Source organism: Erythrolamprus reginae, chromosome 6 (genome assembly GCF_031021105.1).
Source record: "Erythrolamprus reginae isolate rEryReg1 chromosome 6, rEryReg1.hap1, whole genome shotgun sequence".
Lineage (NCBI taxonomy): Eukaryota > Metazoa > Chordata > Lepidosauria > Squamata > Dipsadidae > Erythrolamprus > Erythrolamprus reginae.
Window position 1 is genome coordinate 1,485,731 of NC_091955.1, and position 14,670 is coordinate 1,500,400.

At 43.1% G+C, this 14,670-nt stretch overlaps 1 protein-coding gene across 1 annotated transcript in view; it reads left to right on the plus strand.

The window, feature by feature from the left end:
• Positions 1–481: 481 nt before the first annotated feature.
• Positions 482–14,670, plus strand: part of FRMD4A (FERM domain containing 4A) — a 263,028-nt gene continuing 248,839 nt past the window's right edge. The window contains exon 1 of the mRNA XM_070755051.1: positions 482–576. Coding sequence (XP_070611152.1) covers positions 544–576 — 33 coding nt within the window. The 5' untranslated portion in view covers positions 482–543. The remainder of the gene's footprint in view (positions 577–14,670) is intronic.

A 14,670-nucleotide genomic window follows, 5' to 3' on the forward strand; every position in this document is an offset into this window, starting at 1 on the left:
TTATTATTATTATTATTATTATTTTGCTTTGGACCCTGGCTGGAACCAATCCCGTTCTTCAAAGCAAAGGGAAAGCAAACCTTTGGGAGAAAGTTGTCGTTGGGCGAAAGAGACGGTCCTCCGGGATTTGAGTTGGAGACCCAAGCCAAGCTGCACTCTCTGCATGCTCAGAGGCCAGGCTCCCCTCTGCTTTTGGGGGGTCTGGAGCGGAGCGTCTTGCGCGTAAGGAAGGGAAACGCTGGTGCGGAGCTGCAGGCGCATTCGGCAGCCAGCGAGTGGGTGGGAAGTCGGGTGCGCGCGTGAGCGAGTGAGTGGCAGGGAGGCTCCTGTAGAAAGGAGGCTGCTTCCCCCGAGTGGAGGGGCTTCGAGGGAGAGCGAGAGAGAGAGAGAGGGCGAGAGAAAGCAGGTGGGCGGCCGTTCCTCCGCAAGGGACCGGGCGGCTGCGTTGCGCACGGGTTTCCCTTCGGATGGGCTACTTGAAGAAAGAGCCAGAGGGACCCAGTTGAAAGGGGGAGACGCCGGGCATGAAGAGAGGGGGGCAAAATGGAAGGGCTCCTGTCTCCCATGAGGACCAAGGTAAGAGGAAACAGGGGCGCCGGGCTCCTCTGCGCCGCCTTCCCAGTCTTGGGGAGAACCGGGGAGGGGGGTCGCGCCGAGCAAGCGAGCGGGATCTTTGGCACACCGACTCTTTTACGCCTTTGACACCGACTCTTTTTGCGCTTTTGGCACCGAATCTTTTGCGCGTTTGGCACCGAATCTTTTGCGCTTTCGCCGCGGGAAGATTCTTTCTCTTTCTCTGCTCTCGAGGTGGAAAAGGGGTTTTTTGTCTCTTCGTACGGGATTTCCCCCCTCCCTCCCGTTCAGACGCGCACTTTTAATTTTCCGGGCTGCAAAGCGCCGCTTTGTGTGCGGCGCGCGCGGGAGGAGAAAGAGGGCGCGGAGGAGGGAGCTGCTCAGTGCCAACGGGAGCTTAGCTGCGCGCCGGGCTTTCTTCGGAAGGAAAGGAAAGGAAAGGAAGAACGGGGAAAGCGACAGCGGGAGCGTTATCCGTCCCTGCCTTCCCGGAAAGCGTTTGGGGTGACAGGAGACTCCCCCTTTCCTTGAGGCGTCCTCCCCTCCCCCGGAGGGAGAGAAAGAGAGAGGGAGAGAGAAAGGGAGAGTGAGAGAGGGGGGAAAGAGGGGAGAGGGGGAGAGAAAGAGGGAGAGAAAGAGAGAGTGAGACAGAAAGAGGGAGATAGGGAGAGGGGAAGAGAGGAGAAGATGAAGGGGGAGAGAAAGAGGAAGGGAGAGAAGGAGGAGAGTGGGAGAGAAAGAGAGAGAGAGAGAAAGAGGGAGGAAGAGAGGGAAAAGGAGAAGGAGAGAAAGAGGGAGGGGGAGAGAGGAGGAGGAGAGGGGGAGAGAGAGAAAGAGGGAGAGAGAAGGAGGGAGGAAGAGAGGGAGAGAGGGAGAAGAAGAGGGACAGAGAGAAAGAGGGAAGGAGAGAGATAAGGAGGAGAGTGGGAGAGAAAGAGAGAGTGGGAGAGAGAAAGAGGGAGGAACTGAAGGAGAGAGGGAGAACAAGAGGGAGAGAGAGAAAAAGGGAAGGAGAGAGAAGGAGGAGAGTGAGAGAGAAAGAGAGGGAGAGAAGGAGAGAGGAAGGGAGAAGGAGAGGGAGAGAGAATATGAGTACAAATCAGGAAGGAAGGAAGGAAAGAAAGAAAGAGAAGGAGAGAAAGAGGGAGAGACAGAGAGCACCAGGGTGTCGGAGAACTGACATTAGAGATCATGCTTGGATTCGCATGGACAACCCCCATGTGCCTGTTAGCGCATGAATCCCAAGGGGGCAAGGACTCCTGTTGTCAGCCTCTCATTCTTTGCCAAGTTTGTGACTGGGGAGCGATGGGACGGAAGCTCCCTGTGCTAATTTCATCACATCGGTTTCGCCTCTCTTTTCTCGAAGGTTGGGTCTTCCAGGAACTAAAAAGAAAGAAAGAGCTAGGTTGTGTTGCTTTCTTGTTTCTGCCTAGCGTAGCTTGTTTCAGGCTGGGCAAGAGAAGCGTCCCAGAGTTCATGGGCGCATGAATCCGTAGGAGACTTGGATCAAACTTCCAAGTTTGAAATCACTCACTAGATTGTGAATAAAATGCATTGGATGGATTGTGCATTATGGATTTGGTTGGTTTGTCTTTTGGTCATTCCCAGACCCTTCTATGACCAAGAAACACAAAACAGGTCTACAAAAAAAATTTTTTTTTTGTAATCATCGCAGTTGACCTTGTACTTTTCTGAATCATTTTTTGATTCTGATTTCAAAAATGTCGGTAGTTTTTCTGTAGCAGGAATAGTTTACACGGAAGCAGCATCATTATTATAAGGTCTAGGAAATATATTGGTGACATTAAGAAAAGAGTAACTGCCACATACATTGAAAATGTAGAAATAACGTAGCAACAAAAATGCTTCTATATCAGACACTTTATGTGATAGAGCAAAACTAAACATATATCTCTCCTATATCTCCTATATCTTTTCCTCTATTCTTCATTGACGTATTTTATTCTTATATCTTTCCTTCTATCCTTTCTTTGATATATATTACCACACGTCTATTCTCTTTAACCTTCATTGTGTATTGGACTAACTAACTAACTAACTAATTAAACAAACAAACAAACAAATAAATAAACAAACAAACAAAAATTTTGGAATCAGCACATCAAACTCCATAAAACGGACATATTATCTTTGCTGATGACTTTTTGTGTGTGTTGATCAGTGTCATTTGTGATTTATTAGCGTTCCTGGTGAAGTTTGGTGAAAACCAAGCAGCCAAATCGGGCAGGCAAATCTTCGTCCCCCATTGTCTATAACCTTCTGCCTCTTTAATTGAATTGAATTAAATGAATGTATAGGCTGCCCACTCCTGAGGATTCACAAGGCCAAGTTCTTCCCCTAACAATAGAATAGAATAGAATTCTTTATTGACCAAGTGTGATTGGACACCCAAGGAATTTGTCTTTGGTGCAGATGCTCTCAGTGGACATAAAAGAAACTATACATTTGTCAAGAACCATGACGTGTAACACTTCATGATTGTCATAGGGGTCAAGTAAGCAATCAGAAAACAATATTAACAAAAAAATCTTAAGGATACAAGCAACAAATAACAGTCATACAGTCATAAGTGGGAGGAAAAGGGTGATAGGAACAATGAGAAAAAAATAGTAATAATAGTAGTAATGCAAATTTAGTGAATAGTTTGACAGTGTTGAGGGAATTATTTGTTTGGCAGAGTGATGGCATTCGGGAAAAACTGTTCTTATGTCTTGTTGTCTTGGTGTGCAGGGCTCTGTAGCGACGTTTTGGGGGTAGGAGTTGAAACAGTTTATGTCCAGGATGTGAAGGGTCAGTAAAGATTTTCAAGTTCTAAGTTCCCCTGTGCCCATTGATTGCAATATAGCCTAGATGATATTTAGTCTCTCCATGCTTGGAGAGGGATGTGATCCATGGACCACCAGATCTCCAAAACACACTAATCCTTGCGATAAAAGCAAGAGAGACTCTCTCTGCCTATTATCAAATGATGCTTCTCCATTGTCCCAACTTCCAAACCAAGTCAAATACAGTGGTACCTCTATCTACGAACGCCTCTACTTATGAACTTTTCCAGATAAGAACCAGGTATTCAAGATTTTTTTGCCTCTTCTCAAGAACCATTTTTCACTTACAAACACGAGCCTCCAAAACTGTAACCGGAAAAGGCAGAGAAAAGCCTCCATGGGGCCTATCTAGGAATCTCCTGAGAGGACACAGGGCCGGAAAAGGGGGGGAGAAGCCTCCGTGGGGCCTCTCTAGGAATCTCCTGGGAGGAAACAGGGCCGGAAAAGCAGGGAGAAGCCTCTGTGGGGCCTCTCTAGGAATCTCCTGGGAGGAAACAGGGCCGGAAAAGGCGGGGAGAAGCCTGCATGGGGCTTCTCTAGGAATCTCCTGGGAGGAAACAGGGCCAGAAAAGGCGGTGAACGAAGGAGAAATTTCCTGACAGTCAGAATTAACCAGTGGAACAGCTTGCCTCCAGAAGTTGTGAATGCTCCAATACTGGAGGATTTTAAGAAGATGTTGGATAACTCTCTGTCTGAAGTAGTGTAGGGTTTCTGCCTAAGCAGGGGTTGGACTAGAAGACCTCCAAGGTCGCTTGTTGTTGTTGTTGTTCTTCTTCTTCTTCTTCTTTTTCTTCTTCTTCCTTCTCCTCCTCCTCCTCCTCCTCATCATCATTATTAAAATAAAAGATTAGGCAAAGAAATATGTAATTACAGGTATGTAATTATGAATGCTATTGAGAAATAGGCAAGGTATATACTGTATATGCATTGATCTCTATATGAACATGATGTGGAAAATAAAATAAAATATAAATAAAAAAGAATCGGTGTGGAATAGATACAGGGAAAATGAAACGAATGTAGATTGGGTTACTGGGAGGAGGGAAGAGTAAGCGAAGCGAAAGGAGAATCTGGAATGCGGTTGAGTACCAAAATGCCTGCTGGACATCATTTCAAATTTACATTTATGTATTCGACTCATCTCCTCCTCCTAATCCCTTAGAGACAGCCAGGAGTTAATTAGTATGAGTGAAAAAGGAAGAAAAAAATACCCTCCTGTGTTATCTCAGATATCCTCCAGTTATTTAGTTATTTAGTTATCTATCTATCTATCTATCTATCTATCTATCTATCTATCTATCTATCTATCTATCTATATCTGTCTATATCTGTCTATATCTATCTATCTATCTATCTATCTATCTATCTATCTATCTATCTATCTATCTACCATCTATCATCTATCTATTGTTTATTTAATTTTGTCAAGTATGTATTGGTGGCATACAAAGATACAATAATGTTTATATACATGATATGGGTACTACTAATAAAGAAACGAGTTCTTTAGGGTGGAGAGGACTAATGCACTCTGCACTTGCCCAAGAGCTATGGACTGACTTCTGCTGTCTTTTGGTATGAAGAGCTTGAAGGGACCCCAATGAAAGCACAGCCATTGTTCATTTATTTATTTATTAGATTTGTATGCTGCCCCTCTCCGTTGACTCGGGGCAATGTGAAAACAAATCTAATAATTTAAAAAACACTAAAAACCCCATTATTAAAAGCAAACATACACACAAACATACCATGTACAAACTGTATAGGGCCGGGGGAGATGTCTCAGTTCCCCCATGCCTGACGGCAGAGATGGGTCTTAAGAACTTTACGAAAGGCAAGGAGGGTGGGGGCAGTTCTAATCTCTGGGGGGAGCTGGTTCCAGAGGGTCGGGGCCGCCACAGAGAAGGCTCTTCCCCTGGGCCCCGCCAACCGACATTGTTTAGTTGACGGGACCCGGAGAAGGCCCACTCTGTGGGACCTAACCGGTGGCTGGGATTCGTGCGGCAGAAGGTGGTCTCTGAGATAATCTGGTCTGGTGCCATGAAGGGCTTCATAGGTCATAACTAACACTTTGAATTGTGACCGGAAATTGATCGGCAACCAATGCAGACTGCAGAGTGTTGGTGTAACATGGGCATATTTGGGAAAGCCCATAATTGCTCTCGCAGCTGCATTCTGCACGATCTGAAGTTTCCGAACACTTTTCACAGGTAGCCCCATGTAGAGAGTGTTACAGTAGTCGAGCCTTGAGGTGATGAGGGCAGGAGTGACTGTGAGCAGTGACTCCCAGTCCAGATAGGGCCGCAACTGGTGCACCAGGCTAACCTGGGCAAACGCCCCCCTCGCCACAGCTGAGAGATGGTTCTGTGATGTTGCTGAGGATTGTCACAATGGGAAGTCTCAAGATAGGCAGGGCAGTCTCACAATTGCTGTTTTGAAAAGAGGGAATGTATGTATCCCAAGCTACTGCGATTACAAAATGGTTCATTTTGTCCAGTGGGTGATTCATCCCAACCCTTTGTGTCAATGGGGTCTCCAGGAAAGCCAAAAGAGAGAAAGCAATTACGGCAAGAGAAATCCCCCCACCCTTTTCTGCTTGTATCTGCCGAGGAAACAAACCAACTGTTTTCATGCCATTTTAAATCAAAAAGTGTTAATGGCAGCATGGACAGAAGTTCCAGGGAAATGATCCCGTTTGCATTTCCAATTTCCCTAAAAATTGGGTGGGTGGATGGATGATAAGTAGATAGATAGATGGGATGGGATGGGGGATGGATTGGATTGGATTGGACTGGTGGATTGGATTGGAGGATGGATGGATGGATGGATGGAAACGAATAGATTTAGTACTTGGAATATTATTATTTTTTTTGCAGAATTTCTGTAGTGCCTTTTCTGGTTATTGAGTATGCACTGAGAGCACCTTCTAGAAGAAAAATCTGTGCCATGGAAATATTCTTTTGTTTATTGTCATCTTCTACTACTACCGTATGTAACTAATAGACCCCTTTTAAAAAAAGTGACATGCAGTATTGTGTCCTGTGTCCTAGGAGAGAGAGAGAGAGATTTCCACAAGAGGCTCTTTTGTCTTTTACAATTTCAGGCAAAGGCCTAAGAATGATTAGAGTAAACAGTAGTAAAACAATCCTTGGGATAAAGCTTCAATTGCCCCCAAATTGCTGGCAATTTCTTCAGAAGCAACTAATAGGTTCTTGGGAAGACTTGGATATACACTGGTCAAAAAAAATAAAGGGAACATTTAAACAGCACAATATAACTCCAAGTCAATCAAACTTCTGTGAAATCAAACTGTCCACTTAGGAAGCAACACTGATGTTGCTCAGTCAATGTCACCTGCTGTTGTGCACATTCAACTTTGTACAGAACAAAGGATTCAATCAGAATATTTCATTCATTCAGATCTAGGATGGGTTCTTTGAGTGTTGCCTTTATTTTTTGGACCAGTATATATACACTACTCAAAAATATTCTTTATTTTTGGAGCAGTTTATATGAAGGCCAATGCTAGCTAAAAGAGCTGGGAGCTGTGATTTCACGTTGTTGCAACAGTCACAATAACAATGACAGTAGTAATAGTAATTTTAAAAATCCCATAAAATAAATAATAATCCCAGCACTTTAGATGGATAAAAATTCCAACTGCAGTCCTAACATCTGGTTGAGTGTGCAACCAAGCATAAAAATTCTATAGCAAATGTGCCGGTCTATTTGCATTTCCACAATTAAATGAGATCAGCATTAAAAGGAAGGAGAGTTGGGGGCTGACATTTCTCTCTACGGAACCATATGGAGAGTAACTTCAATGTATATTTTTAAACTCATTTGCATTCCTCCCCAAATACTCAACAGATGGCAAGACAAACGCTTGGATTTCCAGAAAACCAAAGACAACTCCAAATAATGTGAATTGAAGCCTAGTGGTCTCCCTCTCCGCCTCCCTCCTTTCCCTCCCACCGCCCACTCTGGTTATTAGAAAATACAAGACCAGAATTCAGGAATATATATATATATTTCTAACCTATTTTGCATTCGCTGATACAGAAAAAATTAAATTCCTTAACCTTTCATCCCTTTGGACTCTGAACTTCACCTAACATCCCTGTATATTCTCACCATCATTTCTTCATTTTAATTTAATTGCCCCTTTTGCATCGGAAATAAGACCAGTTACTTTCACATAGTCTTTTGAAAGGAACAATAGTGGTGTATTATCAAAGAATAGGGGAGAATTGCAATTTTCTCTTTTTCTCTTCGTATCCCCTCTGACAAATACATCTGAACTTCCTTGGTGCATATACCTCTGTGTGCGTGTATATGTGTGTATACCCAAATACACACACACACACAAGCATATATATACATACCCTGGTATATGCACCAAGGAAATTCTGATGTATTTGTCAGATGGAGATACGAAGAGAAAAAGAGAAAATTGCTTCTCCCCAATTCTTTGAGATGGAAAATAATCTGTTTGGCTTGAGGTTCCAGCCTCGGTTTGTCATCAACGGACAGAACAACAAAGAATGAGCTAACCAGCCCAGGCACAAGGCTCGGCTTTCTTCGCATTATTGTAGCCCTTCAGGGGTGCGGAACAAAAGAAACGCAACCCATTGTGCGGAAATGAAAGCACTAATGACTTCAAAGAGACCCGGAACAAGGGAAAACTAAATCTTGAGACGACAACGGCAAAAATGGTGGTTCCTGGGTCCTCGACATGCAACGGTTCAATTAGTGACCATTCCAAGTTGCAACAGCGCTGAAAAAAGGGACTTAGGACCTTGTGTTCACACTTATGACTTTTGTAGGATCCCCATGATCCCCTGATGGAAATTCAGCTTCTGGGCAGCTGACCAAGAATGCTGGGAAGGTCGTAATTCTGAGCAACGGTCATAGGTCCCTTTTTTCCAGAGCCGTTGCAACTTGGAACGGTTGCTAAATGAACTGTTGTAAGTCAAGGATCACCTGTAAAGTTGCATGAGACCCAGAGCAGAAGGAAGCACATACCCACATGACTCTTAATGCTGGTGATGAAATACGAAATCCAGCATAGTGATCTTGTTTGCTGAGTTGTATTGACATCATTATCATCATCATCATCATCATCATCATCATCATCATAGGACCTGGTCATGGTTTACAAGTGGAACACTCAAAAAGGAGACAGAAGGACTAATACTGGCACCATGAGTCTTCGGAGAGGGGCGGCATACAAATCTAATAAATAATAATAATAATAATAATAATAATAATAATAATTATTATTATTATTATTAATAATAATAATACCTTAAAAACTTTGTAATGGGGATAAGAATGCAGATAAACTTTAAAAGGAAAGACTAGAAGTGTTACTGGAGACATTCCAGTTGCAAGTAAACTCCAGGGTCTGGCAATACAGCAGCTCTCAAGGACATCACTCTAAGTACTAGGGGCAAACTACAGAAGGATCTTGACAAACTTGAACTATGGGCGCTATCTAACAAAATGAAATTCAATGGTGACATTTAGGCAAGAAAACCAAAATGCACAGGCACAGGATGTGCGGTACCTTGCTCAGCCATAGTAACCATAGTTCCCTCTAAGCTGAGCAGTGAGCAATCGCTCACTTAAAAATCATCATCAACTCAGAGTTTTTCAAACCTGCCCAGAAGCCGAGAGGGAAGGAGAGAGAGAGGAAGAGAGAGAAACAGATAGAAAAAAGAGAGGAAGGAAAAGAGAATGAAAAAGAATGGGAGTAAGGAAGAGAGAAAGAAAATCAAAATCTAGTTTGAAACTAGCTCAACTATTTAAGTGGCATTTTGATATTGATAGAGTTGCCCTATTATGAGCTCACTGTTATAGACACACAGTACAGTATTTTATTTTGAAATTCTCTGAGGCAAAACAGGGTGGGTTTTTTGTTTGTTTGTTTGTTTATTTATTTAATATTTCTATGCCGCCCAGTCCCAAAGGGACTGCCGCTCAGACACTATACTTTTCCGCCCACCCCCCCAAAAAAATTAGAGGGGACACTGATAGTAACTGTGAGAAGGATCTTGGAGTCTGAGTGGACAACCATTTAAATAGGAGCCATCCGTGTGCAGCAGCTGCCAAAAAAGCCCACACAGTTCTAGGCTGCATCAACAGAGGGAGAGAATCAAGATCACGTGATGTGTTAATACCACTTTACAAGGCCACACTTGGAATATCTACATTCAGTTTTAGTCGCCACAATGTGAAAAAGATGTTGAGACTCTAGAAAGAGGGCAGAGAAGAGTGACAAAGGATGGAGGCTAAAACATATGAAGAACAGTTGCAGGAACTGGACATGTCTTAGTTTGAAGAAAAGAAGGACCAGGAGAGACAGGATAGCAGTGTTCCAATATCTCAGGGGTTGCCCCAAAGAAGGAGTCAAGCTATTCTCCAAAGCACCTGAGGGTAGGACAAGAAGCAATGGGTGGAAACTAAACAAAGAGAGAAGCAACTTGGAACTAAGGAGAAATTTCCTGACAGTCAGAATGGTTGATCAGTGGAATAGCCTGCCACCAGAAGTTGTAAATGCTCTAACACTGGAAGTTTTTATTCCGATGTTGGATAACCATCTGTCTGAAGTAGCGTAGGGATCCCTGCTTAAGCAGGGGGTTGGACTAGACAACCTCCAAGGTCCCTTCCAACTCTGTTGTTATTGTTGTTGTTGCTGCTGCTGCTATTATTATTATTATTATTATTATTATTATTATTATTATTATTATTGTGAGCCTATTGTGAGCCGCTCTGAGTCTTCGGAGAGGAGCGGCATACAAATCAAATCTATTTATTAATCTATCTATTAATCTATTGATTAATATTATGTAGAATCTGGTTACTACCTGGGTGGGAGACTGCCAGGAAAATCCAATGATGCCAAAAGAACTACCTTAGCAATCTCCAGCTATCCTAGATATCCCAGGTGGGAATTTTGGAAATCAAAACAGCCTCTGGAAAAAAGAATAAAGTTGTGGCAAAACACCTGCCTTGTTGCCAAGAAAAACTTATTGGATTTGTCCATGACTCACCAGGAATCTGGTTCGACTTGAAGGAACTTTGACATCGATATTAAAAAAGAACTCATTATAGAATTTAAAAGACTTTTGGGAACACCGTGCGTGGTTTTTCTCTTTGCTCAGCTCTTCACACGCAACTCTCTAAAAAATTATTGCCTGTATGTAGCTGCACGGCAGATGTTACATAATGATGATGAACTGCCCATCCACCAACTGACCAGGTGGGAGTGGCTTGCTGGCCATGTGACTGTGGGGTGGCTTAAAGGTCATGTGACTGGCTTAAAGGCGGCCAACTTGACGTCACTCACATCAACGGTTTGGGTTAGGGTGCCTGGCTTCTCTTCGCCTCATCCAAAATATACTCCTTAATTCTATGTATATATGCGTACATATGTATTACACAGAGGCACACAAAAATATACATGATCTACTATATAAAGTGTATGTACACACACGCACGCACAGCTCTTCTAAAATTATACACATTCAACCTCATTTACCACGATAGGAAAAATATACCCAGAGCCCAGAAGGGAGAAAAAAAATATCAGATTTTTTCTACCGGTTCTGAATACCTGACTGTACCTGTAGGAGCCCATCAGTGACCTAGATGGTCTCCAAGAACCAAAAGATTATCTAGAACAGGCCATCTAGATATCTCTTCTAGAATAGAAGCTATGCATGGAAACCGATCAAGGAGAAATTCAACTAGGGGAAATTTCCTGACAGTGGGAACAATCAATGGAACAGCTTTCCTTCCAAAGTTATGAGGGCTTCATAACTGGAGGTTTTTAAAGAAGAGATTGGACAACGATTTCTCTAGAATTTGACCCCATTTGGAATACTGTGTCCAGTTCTGGAGACCTCACCTACAAAAAGAGATTGGTGAAATTGAACGGGTCCAAAGATGGGCTACAAGAATGGTGGAAGGTCTCAAGCATAAAACGTCTCAGGAAAGACTTAATGAACTCAATCTGTGTAGTCTGGAGGACAGAAGGAAAAGGGGGGACATGATCGAAACATTTAAATATGTTAAAGGGTTAAATAAGGTTCAGGAGGGAAGTGTTTTTAACAGGAAAGTGAACCCAAGAACAAGGGGACACAATCTGAGGTTAGTTGGGGAAAGATCAGAAGCAACGTGAGAAAATATGATTTGACTGAAAGAGTCATAGATGCCTGGAACAAACTTCCAGCAGATGTGGTTGGTAAATCCACAGTCACTGAATTGAAACATGCCTGGGATAAACATATTCTATCCTAAGATAAAATACAGGAAATAGTATAAGGGCAGACTAGATGGACCATGAGGTCTTTTCCTGCCGTCAGTCTTCTATGTTTCTAGAATTGTGCAGGGTCTCCTGCTTGTGTCAGTGGTTTGGACTAGAAGACCTCCAAGGTCCCTTCCAACTCTGCTATTCCGTTAAGAAATAACAGAAGAACAAAACAAAGGGCAAGAACCAAACAGCACAACGTCAACAAAAAACAAGACAGGGCAAAGCAAGCCCGCTGAGCATGTTTTGGGGAATCCTCACGTCATTGGTAGCCATGAAGGAGCTCCTCGTGATCTTCTGGGCATGGAGAAGAAGAGGAGGGGCTCATTTTGTGGGTGCAGCTGAGTGTCTGGTGTTGATTAGGTTGCATTGGTGGGGAAGCAAGTTGGTTTACAATCACATGTCAATGGGAAGAAAGAGGAGGGAGAGGAAAGCCGGTTGGAGTGGAAACCTCACCAACCTCTCAAGGTTTGGCTCCATGATCTTTCCCAGAAGGAAGCATTGGAGGCATTGTTGTTCTTCCTTCCTTCCTTCCTTCCTTCCTTCCTTCCTTCCTTCCTTCCTTCCTTCCTTTTATTAATTAATGTACATTTGTCAGACAATTATAGGATGGTAATTTATATAAACAATATTAGAAAAGTAATGATGAAAAGTAATGATAGAAGACAATAGGACAGTGGGACAGGGACGGTAGGAAAAATGGTCCACTTATGCACGCCCCTTACAGACCTCTTAGAAAGGAGGAGACGTCAATTTTAGATAATCTAAGGTTAAAGGTTTTGGGATTTGAGGAAGAAACCACAGTCCGGTAGTGCATTCCAGGTGTTGATTACTCTGTTGCTGAAGTCGTATTTTTTGCAGCCTAGTTTGGAGCGGTTGACATTGAGTTTGAATCTATTACGTGCTCGTGTGTTATTGCAGTTGAAGGTGAAGTAGTTGCTAACAGGTAGGACATTTTGGTATATGATTTAATGAACTATAGTTAAGTCGGAACGGAGACAACAGAGTTGTAAGTTGTCTAAGCCAAGAATTTAAGTCTGGCGGAGTAAGGTGTTTTGGTCCGGGAAGAGGAGTGAAGGACTCTTCTTGTGGAAGTATTTCTGGACTCTCTCAATTGTGTTGATGTCAGATATGCAATGTGGGTTCCATGCAGGTGAGCTGTATTCTAGGATTGGTCTGACAAATGTTTTGTAAACTCTTGTTAGCAGTTCAAAGTTACCAGAGAAGAAGCTGGGAAGGATTAGGTTAACAACTCTTAAAGCCTTTTGGGCAATGGTGTTGCAGTGGGATCTGGGACGTAAGTCATTCTTGTTGTGGTTGTTGTTATTATTTTATTCACAAAAACAGTAATACCCAGTAAACCTCCTACCCCCTTCCTTCCTTCCTTCCTTCCTTCCTTCCTTCCTTTCTCTCCCTCTCTCTCTTTCTCTCTCCTTTTTTTCTGTCTCTCTGTCTCTCTCTCCTCCCCCCTCTCTTTCTCTCTCTCTCACTTCTTTCCTTCCTCTTTTTTCTCTCTCTCTTTCTCTCTCCCCCCCCCTCTCCTTTCTCTCCTTTCTCTCTTTTTCTCTCCCCATCTCTTTCCCAAGCAAGCCTTTAAAGCCAAGCCTAGCCCTTGGCCTGCTCCTAAGCCGGCTGCTTCTTGGCAATTCAGCTGCGCTCAGAGCAAAGGAGCCGAAATCACAGCAACGGTTCTCCCGCAGATGTGTTTGCTAACGGCAAAGCGCTGGGGATTAAGGGGGGGGGGGGAAACGACTGGAAAAGGCCGGGGATGATAAAAGCAAAATTTAAAAGGCAGGCTTCTGAAAGCTAATTATAATTTATGTGTCACTCCGTTCATTTTCATGCAGCTGCATTTTAAGCTGATCAGGGCACGCTTCCAAACTTTAGACGAAGATATTTCTTGGGAAAAAATGAGGAATTGTTCTCTAGCAGCCCATTTATTCTCAGTGGTGCTTGAGATGAAGGGAGAGACGGATCAAAACAGCCCAGACAGATCCATGGAGCAAATTCGGAGGCATCGCAAAAACAAATGCAATTTCTTCTCTTGATAACTATATAAAACTACATTTTATTTATTTATTTAGGTCAAGTACGTATTGGTAGTATACAGAGGTATAACGATGTTTACATACAGGATACTAGGACAGGGGACGGAAGGCATGCTGGTGCACTTATGCAGGCCCCTCACTGACCTCTTAGGAATCGGGAGAGGTCAACAGTGGAGAGTCTAAGGGTCAAGTTTTGGGGGTTAGGTGAGGATACTACAGAGTCTGGTAGTGAGTGCTATGCATCAACTACTCGATTACTAACGTCATATTTAGACTTCATGTACTCCATCTGTATCGTCTGGAGGACAGAAAGGAAACGGGGGGACATGATCGAAATTTAAATATGTGAAAGAGTTAAATAAGGTTCAGGAGGGAAGTGCTTTTAATACAAAAGTGAACCCAAGAACAAGGGGGCCCAATTTGAGGGTAGTTGGGGGAAAGATTAAAAGTAACGTGAGAAAATATTATTTTACTGAAAGCGTAGTAGATGCTTGCAATAAACTTCCAGGAGACGTAGTTGGTCAATCCACAGTCACTGAATTGAAACATGCCTGGGATAAACATAGATCCATCCTAAGATAAAATACAGGAAATAGTAAAAGGGCAGGCGAGATGGACCAGGAGGTCTTTTTCTGCCCTCAATCTTCTAGGTTTCTATGTATTTCCTGCAGTCGAGTTTGGAGTGGTTTACTTTGAGTTTGTATCTGTTGTGTGCTTGTGTGCTGTTGTGGCTGAAGCTGAAGTAGTCGTGGACAGGAAGGACGTGGTAGCAGATGATTTTATGGGCTGTGCTTAGGTCGTGTTGAAGGTGACGTAGTTCAAAGCTTTCTGGACAAACAGCTGTTGTTAGTGTAATGATCTGCCCAAGAATTCTTTAATTCCATGAGGA